The 15911-nt window shown below is 38.8% G+C and overlaps 1 protein-coding gene across 1 annotated transcript in view; it reads right to left on the bottom strand.

Annotated features, from left to right (window-relative positions):
* LOC122352587 (ciliary neurotrophic factor receptor subunit alpha-like) overlaps positions 1-15911 on the bottom strand; it is a 49914-nt gene that overhangs the window by 27156 nt on the left and 6847 nt on the right. Inside the window, exon 2 of the mRNA XM_043250042.1 lies at positions 623-856. Within this exon, the coding sequence (XP_043105977.1) occupies positions 623-856 (234 nt within the window). The remainder of the gene's footprint in view (positions 1-622; positions 857-15911) is intronic.

The raw sequence follows: 15911 nt of genomic DNA on the forward strand, positions 1-15911 counted from the left end.
AATAAATAAATAAAAAGTATATTTCAGAAAAACAAACAAATTTTTGAGCCTTGTTAATAAATACGTCTTTCTACAGTACCACTAGTACAGTCTCATTTTAGTATTTGACTTCTGCCTGATTTACAATTGACTTATTTAGAGATAAATTTTTTTTTGTTGGAGGGTCACTCAGAAGCTCTACCGAACATGCGCACATCTGGACGTCTACCATCTCCTCTCCCATCGTGTTGTGTGTCCTCATAAAAAAGATCTAGCACGACAAATTAATCCAGTTGACAAATAGATAAGACATAAAACTTGCACCCCAGTGACTCCCACACAGATAGACGCAGCTGTTTGCTGGAGAAGACAAGGCTTGGGATCCAGGGCCGGAGGAGCAGTCGGGGTCAAACAATGACGTTTGTTGTTAATAATTACACTCTTCAAATACACAGAGGAGACATCCAAACAAGAGGTCACCGGCCTCGAAGAGATGACCGGGTAGCAAGTGGCGGAAACGAGTGCAGTGATTGTTTAGAAAAAATAAGTGTCGGGGTAAACATTGCACAGGGTTATTCCGAGTTCTGGGAAGGATGTAGTGACTATAAAGAAGAGGAAAGCAGGATAAACAGACGCTACTTACGTCCAACGCGGAGATTGATCTGGTCGCGGCGCTGGCCGTCGGGGTTCTGGAAGCAGCTGTAGAGGCCGTTGCTACTCATGTTTACTTCCATCAGGATGAGCCGCGGCCCTTCTTCCCGCCTACGGGCCTTCACGTCGGTACCGTTCACCTTCCATGTTACAGAGGCGTCGTTGTCCAGCGAACCGCACTGCATAGTGACATCACTTCCTATTCTTTCATACTGAATCCTGGCACCTGAGGAAACATAACAGATGGTCGAATTCAGTTACAACACTTTAGATACTTAATTGAGTTCAGAAAAATTTTGCTACTTTTGAGGCGCGGTAAAAAAACAATACAATAATTAGTCTGTCTTTCCTAAAGTATAAAATAAGACATCCTTGTAAAGGACAGAAAAGAGTTTTATTGTGTAACCAAATCACTCGTACGATTTTGTACAATTTGTCTAAAACCCCAGTGATGGGTAGGTTTAAAGAGGGGGTTTGGGTGCAGGTCATTCGTACGAATTCTTATGAATTGGCAACTCGAAAAATACGCACAAATTGTCGTGAGATCAGGCTGGTGTTTATAACACACATGCATATAGTATATAAACAAAAATTTATTTTGGATGCGGCTAACAGCGATTGATCGTTTGACGCCACTACTGTTAATTGTAAATGCGAGTGAGCCATGCACGGTTGAGCCATGCGACAAATGTTGAAGACTAATACAGATTGAATTTCTGTTCAGTTTTCTATTTATTTTTTTTAATTTTGCCATATAAACATGCTCGTCTTTGACCTTTGTGTATTGCACATAAGATGCGGTGCTCAGGACAATGTCTCAAACTATTTTTTTGGCCCCTAACGCTGATTCATCTTTATATCATCACTACTCCCACTCCTACAAAACCCAGGGCTCAAAGATAATCCAGTGTTTCCCACTGGTATTTAGGACATTTTCGATGGTGTTCATGTGGGCTCGTCTCAAACACCATCATTTCTTCATGACATGGAGGCAGCGTGTGACAGAATCTGAGGACAACGACGTACTCTTAAAAGCTTTTTTCTGTCTCAGATTTTATGATAAAAACAAATCTATAAATGAACTTTCTATGAATATCAAGTCAAATATCGAATACAATTGGCTTTCTGTGATGAGAAAATAGCAGGGCTGTTTATTTTTTCTACTTACAATCAGTTCAGTCATTACCGTTTTTCACGGGAAAAAGGAAGACGTGGTTGTTTTCTTACAGAATCTTTTTTACACCCCGAAGCGTGTTGTTATGGGCTTTGACATCAAACGAAAATATATTTCTTCATGTCGCAACTAAGAGCAATGCCCTATAGATGTCCGCTGTCATGCGACAGCTGCAACAATGAAAGAAACATAAGAAAAAAGTAGGTTCGGAATGCGCAAACAGGCAAACAAACAAAACTCGGAGAACACATCAATGCTCTTCTTTGACTTTCATTACCCCGTCGTGACTCCCACAACGCACAGAGGTCGGAAAAAGCAATTTCTCTTTCTTCCACTGACCTGACTAACTACCCCTGTAGCTTAATCCACACGCTCTGGGCCAACCAAATCCATGAATTTTACATTTACTCCGATGTCAAAGCTTGTGATACCGTAGTGTTGAGCAGAATAGAAAGCGAAAGGCTGTTCAAAAGAGGAGGATGGCGACCCAATGCCCATTAGGACCAGTTCAGTTCAGATAACATGACACGCAGTTAAAAATTTTGCTGCAAATTTTCTTCTTAGCAAAGCATACTATTTTTCCAGTAACAAGCTATAATAAGTTTACAAGCAATGACAAAACTGTAAAAAATGGTATTAATGTTAAAATGGTGTTAAAATAAAGCAAAACTTCCTCTATCTTCAATTTGATTTGAAAAATGTACGCCTCTGAATCCAAACAGGACATTTTTATCATGCGATGTATCATTTCAAAACGACAGAATGGGAATAGAATATTTTTGAACAAGTTCTGCGTTTCGTTTTAGCTCAAAGAAAAATCTCAGGTCACCTTGCGCTGGGAACTAACTTGAATGTCTGTTGATTTCATCATCCTGATTATCATTCTATAGATTCCTTTTCTACTTTATAAATTAAGAGTAATTATATTCTCTTTGCTTTAAACTAACATGTAGTGCACTGCATGCAATGGTACTGTTTTGTATTCAACACAACTTCCCCTACACACTATCGTTTCTTTGAACCAATTTAATTGTGTCCATTGACCAAACATAATTATCATTCTCAAACACATGTTTGATATCAAAAAAGAATAATTGCAAGGAGGTTAAACACCTGAATTCAGGCTGAACTTCTCAAAAGCCCATTTTATAGCTCTATTTTTTTTTTTTTTCCAGAAAACCTCTGAAGACAGTTCTTTGTGGGGAATCTCAGTTGTGTAAGGCTGTGAAATATCTCCTCTCCAAATATCTTTAGCACGGGAGTCATTGCTTTGCCCTCTGCCTTGTTCCCTTTGAGGATTCTCATTAAGGGCTTGTCTCTCACTTGTCGGCCCACTTTTGCCAGACCGTGTTGTTACGGAGCATCAAATAAATCCATTTCTTGTTTTCTGCCTGCTTATCTGTCGAGGCGGTGGGCAGGCGGTGATAGGGTGTATAAACGGTGGCACATTGGCACAACACTACAAAGCAGAGGAACAATTGCTTATATCTGCTACCTTTCGATAGCTCAGAATACCTAATTCCCATTATGTAATTAACAGGCGCTTCTTTTAGGGCCAGATCAGATTTTAGGTTTGCTTTCTTTCCAAGTGTTACCACATGGTGGCATAGCTAATACTCCACAACTCAATATTATCTTTAGGACAGGAAATTAGGGCATCAGGTTTGATTCTGCAAGCCAAAAACCTTACAACGCATGCAAATGTGCTATGAACGTGGGATGAGTAGAGTTTCAAGGGCAATGAGTTTGAAGGTCCCATTAGGAATAGGATGGAAGGGGAATATGGTTGGAGTTTAAAGAAGTAGTCAAACTGACACTTGATAATGTAGATGTAAACTGGCCGCAGAGGTTAGCGGAGGCGTCATGTAGAGATGAGAGGAGAGGGACTTTACACCCACATGGAAGTGCTAAAGGTTTATGAGCAGGACATATGCAGTGTTGCTTGCGGAGGGAATTCTAGACCGGCCAACAGAGGACCGGATGGACTAGATCTAGCAGTCCTGGCTAGATGAGGAACAGCTGTCCTTCTGAAACATTCGGCAAACGCACAAAGCAGTTAATTGGCTGCGCAAACAGAAGCTGTGAGTGTCCTTTGTTTTCAAACTTGTAGAGAAAAGGCCGTAGAGTACATGACAGTAGAGTACATATTTAACTGTGAGTGAGAGCATGGGCACAGCCTCTGCTGTGTTGCCAGATGCTGCTATTATGAGCGTTTTTGGGCTCGTCTTTTTCACATAACTTTGGAAAGTTTATAAAGTGAAAAGTTGCAATTCGGGGTTACCGGTATTGACGAATTAATTGCAATTATTCATTTATTTTTTTGTTTGTTTTTTTTCTTTGTTTTCATAGCAATATCTGGCAACACTGTTAAACTAAAAAAACAAAACAAAGCCTGCCTACTGGTTGTTACTAACTGGCTTACTAGCACAGTCATTAGCATGAAAAAATCTATGATATATCATTCAGCAGAGTAGTCACATTTTTGCAGTCATACAAAATAATTCTTGGAAAACATTTATCACATTTTACATATCTGTCTCTTTTAAAGTGTTTAGTTTATATAACAAGTTGTATTGGTAGGGGTTATTTTAACACAATTTTTAACCCCAACCCAGATCTCCTTAATTGTCAAACCCTGGTTAATGCGATGAATGAATGAAATTTTTCAAAAAGTGCTTTGTGAAAATACATGTTTCATGCCAGGCATTGCCTGCTGGGAAACCTATGGTAGCAATATTGTCATGTTTGGGATACTGGCATGCTGCTGTCCCAAGAGAATTCTTAACTTACTTAACCAGCAAAACTTCACCAGCCAGCTTTACCAGCTCCAAACCTGCTTAAACTGGCATCACCACCAATATTCATTAGTAAAGGCTTTTCAGTGACTGATTCTTAAAACGTGGTTCCCCCAACTATGAATATTTGGTTCCTTCTTAGATTTTGCAGCTTTAGCATGCTCTCAGAGCTGCCAGAGTTTAGAAGGACTCATTGCACAGTAGCCATGCCTCCAGGCTGCGGGTGGGCCGGGCAGAACTGTGGCATATGGAAGTTTTCCATCCCTGGCTGATATTGTATTGTAACACAGTGGGATTTTCACACAAACAAAGGTCATGAAATGCTACATAGTCTGGAAAGGTCAATAGGATTAGAAAGCATCAGACTGATACTACATAGATCAGACAGCTTCATCATCGGGCTCCTGGGCTTAGTTGCTCTACATTGGGAATGTGGGTTTGGCTACTTGGTTTATTTTTTTTTTTTTACACTTGTTGGGGGGATGCTTGCTTACTCGTAGCCACTGGCGTTGTTCCTCATTCTCTCTCCTCCCAGACCTCCCATGATGTACCACATGCTTCAAAGACTCTAGCTGAAGACCGACACTCTTTCTACAAGTTTTGATTTAGCTTGTGACCTAAGAAAAACCCCAATGGGTGTATGCTTAGCATACTAACTAAAATTAATTACTATCTAATTTATATTTAGACATGGATTGCTCAAACCATGTTCAAAGCCAGTGTTCGATCCTTGCCCACAATTTGGAGAATTATTGCTGGAGCCATGTTTAATATCATCGTAAAATTGCTGCTGTACGCCCACCGGTTGATTTTCATACCAAGATCATAAAATGATCTTTGACGGTTGGTTTTTTTTTTTTTTAAACAGCCCACAAAGACTATTATTATGAAAGCATACAGGAATGCTAATATGCATCAATACAATAAAAAACTATAGGAATTATCCATAATCAGTGCTGGGAATGGTACTTGGAGAATTTAATAAGTTGCAGATTACAAGTTTCCATATTTCAAATGTAACTGATAGTGTAACTATTTCAAATACTTTATTAAAGTAATGTATCTGGTTACATTTGGTTGCTTTTTGAATGCTTTTTTTATTTTGTGTTTAGAGCATTTAAGGAGAATTCCTAAAACCTGCAGAGCAGCCTATGCCGGCTGTGCACAGAAACTATAATGTGAGGCAATTCCAACTCTGCAAAGACAGTCTGGTGCTTCTGACTCAACCTGTAAGGTACATTTTCTTATTAAAAGAATCTGATATTATTCAAATGCAATTTTGAACAGTGTAGTGTAGTTGTTCTTGTATGCCATTTCTCCGATCATAAATGCAGACATAGTCATGTTTACGTGGCACAATGTATTTCCCCATCCCTCCTTCCTGAGCATTGGTCACAATCTTTCTGCTTAGTGTCCAACAGTGTCCTTCAACTGCTGTAAAATCATAAAATCTCTTCCAGGGATTCAGTTTCGTACAGCTCTGATTTATTTGTAACATTTACATAATATCTCTTTATATAACATTTATATAATAACTTTAATAGGCAGAAGGAAAACTGAGTAGGATATAATGATGTGGGCAAAGTACTGCCCTATGCAGGTGTGTGTTTACAGAAAAATGATTCATACCATTAAAATAGCCATATTACCAGATTCCTATGATTTCTTTTCAAATAATGGCTTATTATTTTCCCAATTCATTGCACAATGGAACTTTTGATAAAAACTCAGTCTCACTTTGTTTCCCCAGACACACAAGGAGCCTGCCAGAGGAGATGAAACAGGATGTACAACTCAACAGCCCCTTGTGATGGAGAGCAGCATGAGGCAACGCTCCAATGCAAATCGACACCAGAGGAGATTAAAGCACCCCATCCCACTCCCACCCAAAGCCCTAATACACAAAGGCAACCCTGATTGAACTGGATCCTAATCTCAGAAATGCACTCCACAGCAATAGCACCCCCTCTCTTCATTTGCTAATACACAGTAACATACATCCTTGGCATTCCACATGTGGAGCTGCTGCTGACAGGCTGTGAGTAGATATATGGAGTTGGGCTCGCTGTGCTTGTGTCATTGATTGGGTGCAACTTCGAGAATCCCGTAAGTATTGTAATATGGCCTATCAAGTGGGTAGGTTGTGTTCCTCAGGATCTCAGCTATAGTGTTAGAACATGGCTCTGGCAGCATCATACTATTCCAGCAACTGGTCCATACAGAATGTTCCCATGGTGGTGGTGATGCTATGCTGTGATTACCACGATTGCGAAGTATGCAGGGCTCTGGTTTAGTCTTTCACCGTGTCCCAACCAACCGGGTGTTTCCAGCATCAGGTATTTATGCTTTTATGCAAAAGCCAATTAGAACATACTTAATGTTTAATGTTGTGTTTCATTCAGAGTTGGATGTGGGATATCTCTCCTCACCTACGTCCAATCATAGAGGCATTCCAGTGACTGATGGCGGTGCCAGTGTTTCGAAAAATGACGCACAAGGAAACAAACTATTACTAAGTTTTACATTTTCCAGTACACAACCAGAATTCGTTCTACATTTGGTGTGTGTTGTATGGCTAAACAACCTTAGGAATATATTTGGCTTGCTAAAAAGTTTATGATGTATGATATGAAAAATTGATGCTTTAGTTACCTGATACAGCTTACAATGTGTTGGAAGTTTACCAGCAACCACACTCAAACAAAGAGTTTTACAAACTGTAAAAAAACATTTTCAAAGAAAAAAATATTGCTTTGATTTGCTTTGTCTTTCCTGGACTAAAACAAACACTAGAGGTAGTAAAACTCTGACAACTTTAATTCCTTTTTACACAAAAGTATGATTTACATGTATATTTTTGATTAACAATTAATTACAGAATGCTATGTTATGAGTTTATCCTACATGTTTTTGAAAACTGATAAAAGCTCCAGTCGAACACCGTGAAACTACGGGTCAACAAAACATCTCAAAACTGCATAAGTAAGTTCAAATAGTATGGCTGCATCAGCAAATATGTTAGGTACTTTTACATTTGTTAGGTTTGGGTTTGGTGTAGAGGATATTTCCGACACAACAGAGCATTAGTTTTTAGCGACACTCTGTACACTCTGAACGCTCCAATGTATACCTGTACCAACATAATAGAAATGTGCCACAGTCATGTATTAAAATGTGTTGTAAAGCCACTCTCTGCACATTTCAGTTTGAAATTGACGCAAAACATGCAGTAAGGTATATATATATATATAAATATATATAGCGTCACAAATTTCCATTTATCACGGTTTGCCAAAGAGGCTTTAAATCAGATGGCAAATTCTGTTTGTTGCAGACATAGCTTGAAAAATGTGATTAATTTCGTGTCTCTTCATTAAGTTGCTTTGTGTCAGGGAACTCCAACATAACGTTCACAAAGATCATGACTTGGCCTTTTGGAGAAAGAAGGGAAAACATTACATTAAACACTGCAGTGTAACTAAGATTTCAAGGGCATGGGGTTTCCTGCAAGCCAAAAAGTATTCCATCCAACTCAATAAGCACAGTGTACAGTTAGTTTACAATCTGTTTCCAAAGCAGGTTTCATTCATTTTTGAAGGATGACCATGGGCCAAGATATTCCAGAGTGCAATGCTCACTGGTAACAAGCCAGATCAAAAAGCATTAAAAAATCAACTGACAGTGTTCTGTAGTCTTCAGGTAAGTCATTGAGGCTTCCTTGCAGTGCCACAGGCATGTTATGAAGTCCTCTAGCTTATAAATATTTGTATACTTAGACTAACAACTGAAAAAAAATAAAGTGTGGCAGAAATAAACTGATTGTAAAATCAAGTATCAAGAGCTGTTTGCTGCCTGGTGACTCAATTAGTTTCTAATTCATTCCTAGTTTGAAGTAGATGGCATGAACCTGTTGCATTGGCCCCAGGCCCCTTGGAGAAAACATGCCGTTATACCCAGATTACTTGCACATTTATTCCGCCGCTCTACCTCAGCTCTGCTTTGAATGAGGGAATTGCGTGGCCTTGCTGGTGGAATGTAAACATCCCATGGCAGGCCTGTGTCTGTGGCCCCCTGTCCTCATCAGAAGGAGGAATGGAAATCTGCCTCCCTCTCTTCCTACATCTCCACCGGCACACATGTCCTCCAGCACTGATCACAGATGAGCCATGCAAAATGAAGAGCAAACATACCTGGATGTCATTACAAAGCACTCCCATCGTTTACAGGAAGTACACTGAGGCCTAAAACCAACAATCGCTCCTGCCTTGTTCCCATTCCCCTCGCAGGGTGGCAGCAGGAGGGAACGAGCTCCGGTGGGGGTCAGAAAGAATCCTGCCGTTCATTTTTTACGTCTGTTTTGACAGCCACTCAGAGCACCAACAACGCTTGGCGTAATTTGTCTCCATTTACTCAGCCGTTGTTATCGTTTCCCCCAATCAATCCCGATGCAAAGGGTCTTTTGAGATGCTGATGTGTTTATGTCGAAAGGCGAAATTCTTGTGACTGGAATTTGATGATTGGTGCAAAGTACGTACTCCGATTTGAAAATGTTGCTATGCTGAAGGGAACGCAAAACATTTCTGAGAGAAAACCAGTGTCTGAGCCAGAGTAGCACTTTTAGATCATTCATCGTGTCAGGCCTAGACATGTCCCCAAAAGACAGATAAATCATTCTTCTGATGAGAAAAATCACTTTGACCAGGGTTTACGAGATCTCTCTGGACCAGAGGATGAAATGGCCTCTGGTGAACGGCAATCAAGAATATTCCTACATATTCCCTGTAAAATAAAGAACAACATGGGACCGAACTAAACATAGTCCCTAGTTTGTGTTAACAGCTACTACACTGGAAAATTGTAAGGATAACCTGTATAATTAGGGTCAGATGCATTCCTTTAGAATGTCATAGACCACATAAAAATGGCTTATTTAAAAACATAGCAGCATTGTTCCAAGCAGGCTGTATGAAATCAAATGGTAATTGTCTTGAATTTTTGTTAAGAGGTGTGAATTTGTAACAAAAGCACTGCTTTGATGATGTAGAAGTTTGAATGGAGACCCAACTCCTCTTTCACAGCATGTCTACACTGCAAATGCAGCAATATTGGGTGTTTGAAGCATAAAGAGCAAGATTGATTATAATTAAATATCTAGTTTTGCTCACGCACAGCATACCAATAATTATTAGATCATTTTCATGCTAACAAATAGCACACTTAAATTTGCATCTTCAGATTCTTGCAAAAAAATTCTTTTTACACTTGACCTCATTAATCAATTGTCAAATCAAAACTGCTGTCCAATTTCTTTGACTTGATTTTGGTTTTGGCAATCTTGCATTAGCTGTTGTATTCTCACATCTGAGGGCGTCTATTGATTGTGAGTTTATAATTCATCTCTGATGCAAAGCCACCTTGATCAAAACCTTATACCTTCATCACGGTATCTCTACTACGGGTTCTCTCTCTAGAGAGAGCAGTTGAGGTAACAGTGCTTGCGGATTGACAGCAGACAGAAAACTGCAGCTGTTTGCTACGGGACGCTCTCGTTTACGAAGGGTACACGTTCTGGCAGGCCAACAGGCTCTTCTCTGACAAGCCTGCTTTGTATTCCACACTATTACTCCCCATGAGAAAACCTTTCATAACACCGTCTTATGCTTCATGCTTATCTGTCCTACCTCCTTTCCCATCATCTTTTCCTCAGTTGTATCCATTCTTTCTCTTAACAGCCCTCCCTAAACTCACACCCTGGGTTGGAGCCTCTCACTGCAGGGCAACCAAAAGCTGCCGTGACTTCATCCAAATTCTCTTGTTACCTCAGGGTAATCCCAGCGTGATTGCCTCGCTTAGTGGCCCTTCTTGCTCCCACAGGTGGCACGCTACTCACCAGACACTGCCACTCGCGAGGAAAACAACGTGCGAGTCTTGTTTGGATAACACTCTAAGATAATCTGTCCGGAAAGGGAGGGTCTGTTCGTGAGTGTCACTGAAATAACAGGTCCGTTTGAAGAAAAGAACATTTGGGTGGTTCCTCCAGCTACTAGGGACATAACACTAGTAAATGTTTTCAGTGGTGGAAGGTCCTTTTAGAGCAGGGGTGTCATGTCGCTTTCAAATAAGCCTAAAGGACTTAATTAGATGCATCAGGTGCATTTAAAAATATGGGTTGAATGTAAACTCTGCAGGGCTGTTGAATGTGTGATAGATTGTGCTGACCTTCCAGTGGTGTTAGATGTTACCTTGCATGATCTTGTCCAATCACGTCACCAGTAACACATGACTAGTTTCCTTGTGTTTTGAGTTCTTCATGTTTCTGCTCTGATCGCTTTGAGTTATTTGGATATCTTGGACTTGAAGGACCATAATGCAGGACCACTTGCAGAGTTTACCGATCCAACTTGTCCTAACACACTTGCTTGGAAGTTTTTTAGTAATATTAAGAAGTATTGTATGGTACAACTTTATTAACAAAAAAAAAATACTGGCTGGTTCTTTGGGGTTGGACGTAATTCTACAGGACAGTGGACCTGCAGTAATTTAGTCCAAACTGACAAAAAATGTGGTGATAAGCTTTTTCCCCATGACTAAAATGAGACAATGACAAGACGACACTAAGGTCAATAAATGATAACTATGATTATATCTGCATACAATATCATTGACGATGAAACATGAGAATCCAAATGTCTTTGAGGCAAAATATTATTATGCCTCTGCTATGCAAGCTTTCACAAAGACAAAAGTACAAATCACAGAAAACAAGGAGCAAAGTATTTATTAGAATAGTAGTGTTCTCTCACACTACAGTTTACACAAGTTTTCTATTACTGCATGACACAAGCCTTGCTGCTCTATTTCCGATTTGCTTTTGCCAAGCCTTCAATAAGCAAACATCGTTCCGTTTCTCATTAAGCAAACTTAGCATTGCAATGCGGGGTTAACAACACAGATGCGCTGCTACAACGCTTTCAAATTACTGGTGTGAAATGTGTCTTTACCCGGGGTTAAAAGCGGTGTTTAAAAACGACGATAACCCAGCGTTAAGCATAGTTTGAAAAGCCCCTTTTAAAAGGATACATTTTCTGCCCAGCGTTTTGCTTTATTCGTGTTTTTTTTTTTTAATCTGGCAACCATGCTCACATGCTTTATTGCAGAAATGTCACTGATCGATTTAACATGCCAAAAATGACAAAAATGCTCAGACATTTAGTTGACTAATACCTGTCTAAGCAAAAAACGAAAAACAAATTTGAATAAAAATACAATAAAATAAATTTGACTCGACTAAAACTAATTAAAAAGACTAAGACTAAGGCTATGGCTAAATAAAACAATTACAGAAATAGCACAGTAAATGCTAAACAGGGATGAACACGCAATAACTCACATTTTTTTATAACATGCACCAGGGGCAACAGAAACTTACGGAGAGATACGTCCTTCACATTTTCAGAAATGTCTAAGTTGACTTCTTAAGTTTTTAAGTTTCATTTTCTTTTAAGGGCCACCAGACAGCTGCTAAACCACACAGGAAATTAAAGCTTATTGCAAGCATTAGTTTTTTGAAACAACCATTCCACTCCAATGTTTGCTTCTTCGTGCAAAACCCGAGCACGCTCACTCACACACACACTGAAGCTCGGAATCTAAGAGGGCCATCTATCAGCAGATTTACCACCACTGCCACACATGCAAACAGAGACATTAGATCATGTACAGTAATTGCACTAATATTATGACTGCATATACAGTCGTGGCATTTATGGTGATATTAAAACATAATTATCTTTGTACAATTTATCTCAAAGTGTATTTTATTTCCATACTAAATTGCAGCTCAAGGAGCGGAGGCACGGTATGACGGCACGTTTAAACAACACGGTTGTTTTTTTTAATGCACGGTACATCTCCTGATGAGCATAATTCAAGTAACATTCATTAATTGTGATGACATTCATAAATACAACATAAAAGATATTAATATGCACTTGACATGGAACGCGACCTTCAAAAGCTCATTTGGAAGCTGCTAATTGTGTATACTTAGCAAAAGCCGTATCATCTGTCAGCCTGGAGGACAGCTATCGACCTCTAAAGTTGTGCTTTTTTACTGCAGCGTGCATTGTAGAACACGTTTTGCATTGGTATCATAGCACTAAAAAAAGCTATTAGGTGTATATTGGCAACTCTTGAGTTGCAAGAATGGCGAGAGCCGATAACAAAGGCTAATACTAACAACCGTGAATTTCCTGACCCGATTGCTCCAACACACACCTCTCCGAGAGTGCATGCAGATGGAGGCGTGAAGATTAATGCCCAGACTTTGCCGTTTGACATATGTGGGCTCTTTGTTACTTTGCGTACGCCAATACAAGCTTTCAAGCTAGGCCTCACACAAACACAATGCTAGCTTCACTTTGATGAATTAGCACGACTAGATGGAAATGAAAAACAAACGTTGAGGTAAGGGGACTGCTCTTTAGTCTCCTTAGAGGAGAACGCACCTATAACTGCAAGTGGTGAGAAAAAGTGAGTTACAAAGACGGTGAGGGTGCATTGTACAACTATCAACACAGCATCTGATGAGCTACTATGGGTTTCTTTGCTTGTGGGTTTAGTGAATGGGGCACGATACATCAAATGGAGTCTGAAACAGATGGCATGCATACTTTTGCAGTCATCATTTGGAGCAATGGGTTCAATTGGAATGCCTTAGTGACTGGTATAGGGGCAGCTAATGCCAAACAAGCAGATGCACTCTGTCGAATCGAGAAAGAATATTTGTCTGTAAAAAAAAAATAAAAAAACACAATTTGTAAAAACTCAAAACCTTGAGAACACCAACTCGCCAGTAAGTACACAAACAAATAAAAAAATAAATGGTGAAATGTTTGCAGGCTTGCCCTGCTGTTTTAGAACCACATGAAAGCTTAAAAGTAATGACTCTAAAAATAAATACTGACTAAAAGTTGAAATATATCACTTTAAATATGTATATTTGCAAATTGTAATTATTATTTTTCAAAAATGTTTTAAAAAATATTTTTCAGGATTTAGTTTTTTTTTTTTTTTTACAAATATTACAACTTTAGGCTCATTTGTAGTACTGGAATTAAAAAGCATATAGATAATATGGATTTTGTTTTCACTAAAATTTCTGCTATTTATACTACCAATCATCTGCACCTTAGTATTCGAATTAAAATTATAATTAACACTCAATTGCATGCTGTCTTATAATGCACTACACAGTACAAAACAACATGCAATTGAGTGTAAATTATCATTTCAGTTCAAATGATTAATTATATGCCACTCTTTTGAAGCAATACAAGCCCTCCGTACACCTGGCCTAACCCTCCCCTGTACTTTTCAACTTTTTGATTGTTTCCTTTATTTTTATTGAAAACAAACCCCTTTCTGATGTGATATGTGATATGAAAAGGGAGAAAAAAAAAGTTTCGCAAAAGGCAAATAGGAGCCTGGGTTGATTGCGTCAAAAAAAACAAATGGCATGCATTTTATCATCATCGCCACTGGATCTGTCGTCTTTTGTAATGTTGACTATCAGTGTTGGGGATAGTTACTTTCGAAATTAATACATTACAATATTGAGTTACTCCCCCCAAAAAGTAACTAATTATTTTACTAAGTTACTTTTTATAGAAAGTAATGCATTTCATTACTTTTGCGTTACTTTTTAAATATGAACAGGGCTTGATTGATTGCTTTTTATGTAAGCCCTTTCGTACCAAAAGTGTAATGAATAAACCTTAGGCTGAAGAAAGAGTAAAAAAAAGTCTATAAAGTAGAACGCAGAAGATGAAAGTAACAAAAAAAATTAGGAAATTGAAGCACAATTGTTGGATCATCTAAAGTTTTTTAATCATCAAAGGTCAAGCAGCAAAGACATTGGTTAATAAAATGAGATTGGATACGTTTGCGTTGTTGTTGTTAATATTTACTGTAAGTTTTGCGTCATATTCTGAGTTTGCATTTCAGGGTTCATTTGGATGAATGCATTTTTTTTTTTTTTTTTGTAAGAAGAATAAATGCATGACACAACGTCTCTGTACTTCCAATTTCTCCCAACATGGGGACAGGAGAAAAGTAAAAAACGTAATGCGTTTCTAGTTACTTGAAAAAAGTAATCTTATCACGTACCTTGTAATGCGTTACCCCCAACAACGTTGGCATACTTAAATGTATATAACCAAATTAATAGACATTAAAATGTGCATTTATCAGAAAAGGTGCGTTTAAGTCAATGTGTGCATTTTTGAACACATTAGGGCAATTAAGGCAAGGCAAAACAACGCATTGTGTCTTTCATACATTAGCACACCTGCATACGCTTTCGGAATCAACTCTGCAAGAATGCTCACGTTTACACCCCGTGCACAATCTGCAATCTGCAACCCACATTTTATTCTCCAATGAGTCCACTTGTCAGCAGCTTTTATCCTCAGCGGACCACAAATAGCATTTTTTTTCTTAATAATGCATCACAAGACACTGGAAGTCTAGCACTTTCATCAAGTTCAGCATCGAGTTACGCCTGTCTCGCATAACTAATTCGATGATATACTTGGGGAACAGAGCGCAAAGCTCAAAGTCGTTTAGGGAATGTTTTTGTCACCGTCAACATCTTTTGAAGGATTAATGAAGGGCAGAAATAGAAAGTATCACCAGACGGATCACAAATGCTTCATTTAATGTGTTCGGCTTAATGAGCTCATACAGAGTCAACAGCGGAGACGAAGGCAATGAAAACATGCGAAAAACGGTTCGAGTCGCTCGCAGGGTATCTTCAGCTATCTTCGCACTTGGCTTGATTGTTTGTTTCCGTCTTTACAGTGCGTTTGCATCATCGTCGCGTGGACCGTCATGAATGGTGTCAGCTGTACACCCGCTGCATGAAGGAGATGATGCCATCTGCACTGACTTATTCATGTTTCTGTCCCTTTGCTTTTTTGACCCAAGCACAAGCGCTCGGCTGTGGATCCATTCGAAGAAATGCGAAGACCGGCAATCTCTGAAATCAATAGCCATGATAAATACATAATAGCAATACATATCATGGCTTTGTAAGCTGAGGACTGATGTATCTCTATCTGATGATATTTGCTCTCATCTGTCAAAAATAGGCAAATTTTTAGGTGTTACGTAACCAAATAGCCACTGCTGCACCATCTATTAAATATATTAGTTAAATACAGTAAAATTGTAAAAATACAGCAAAAATGTAAATACGCATGTGTATATATTTAAGAAAAGATTATGTATATATTTATAAATTATATAAATAT

The sequence above is a fragment of the Puntigrus tetrazona genome, chromosome 10 (genome assembly GCF_018831695.1).
Source record: "Puntigrus tetrazona isolate hp1 chromosome 10, ASM1883169v1, whole genome shotgun sequence".
NCBI classification, from domain to species: Eukaryota; Metazoa; Chordata; class Actinopteri; order Cypriniformes; family Cyprinidae; genus Puntigrus; species Puntigrus tetrazona.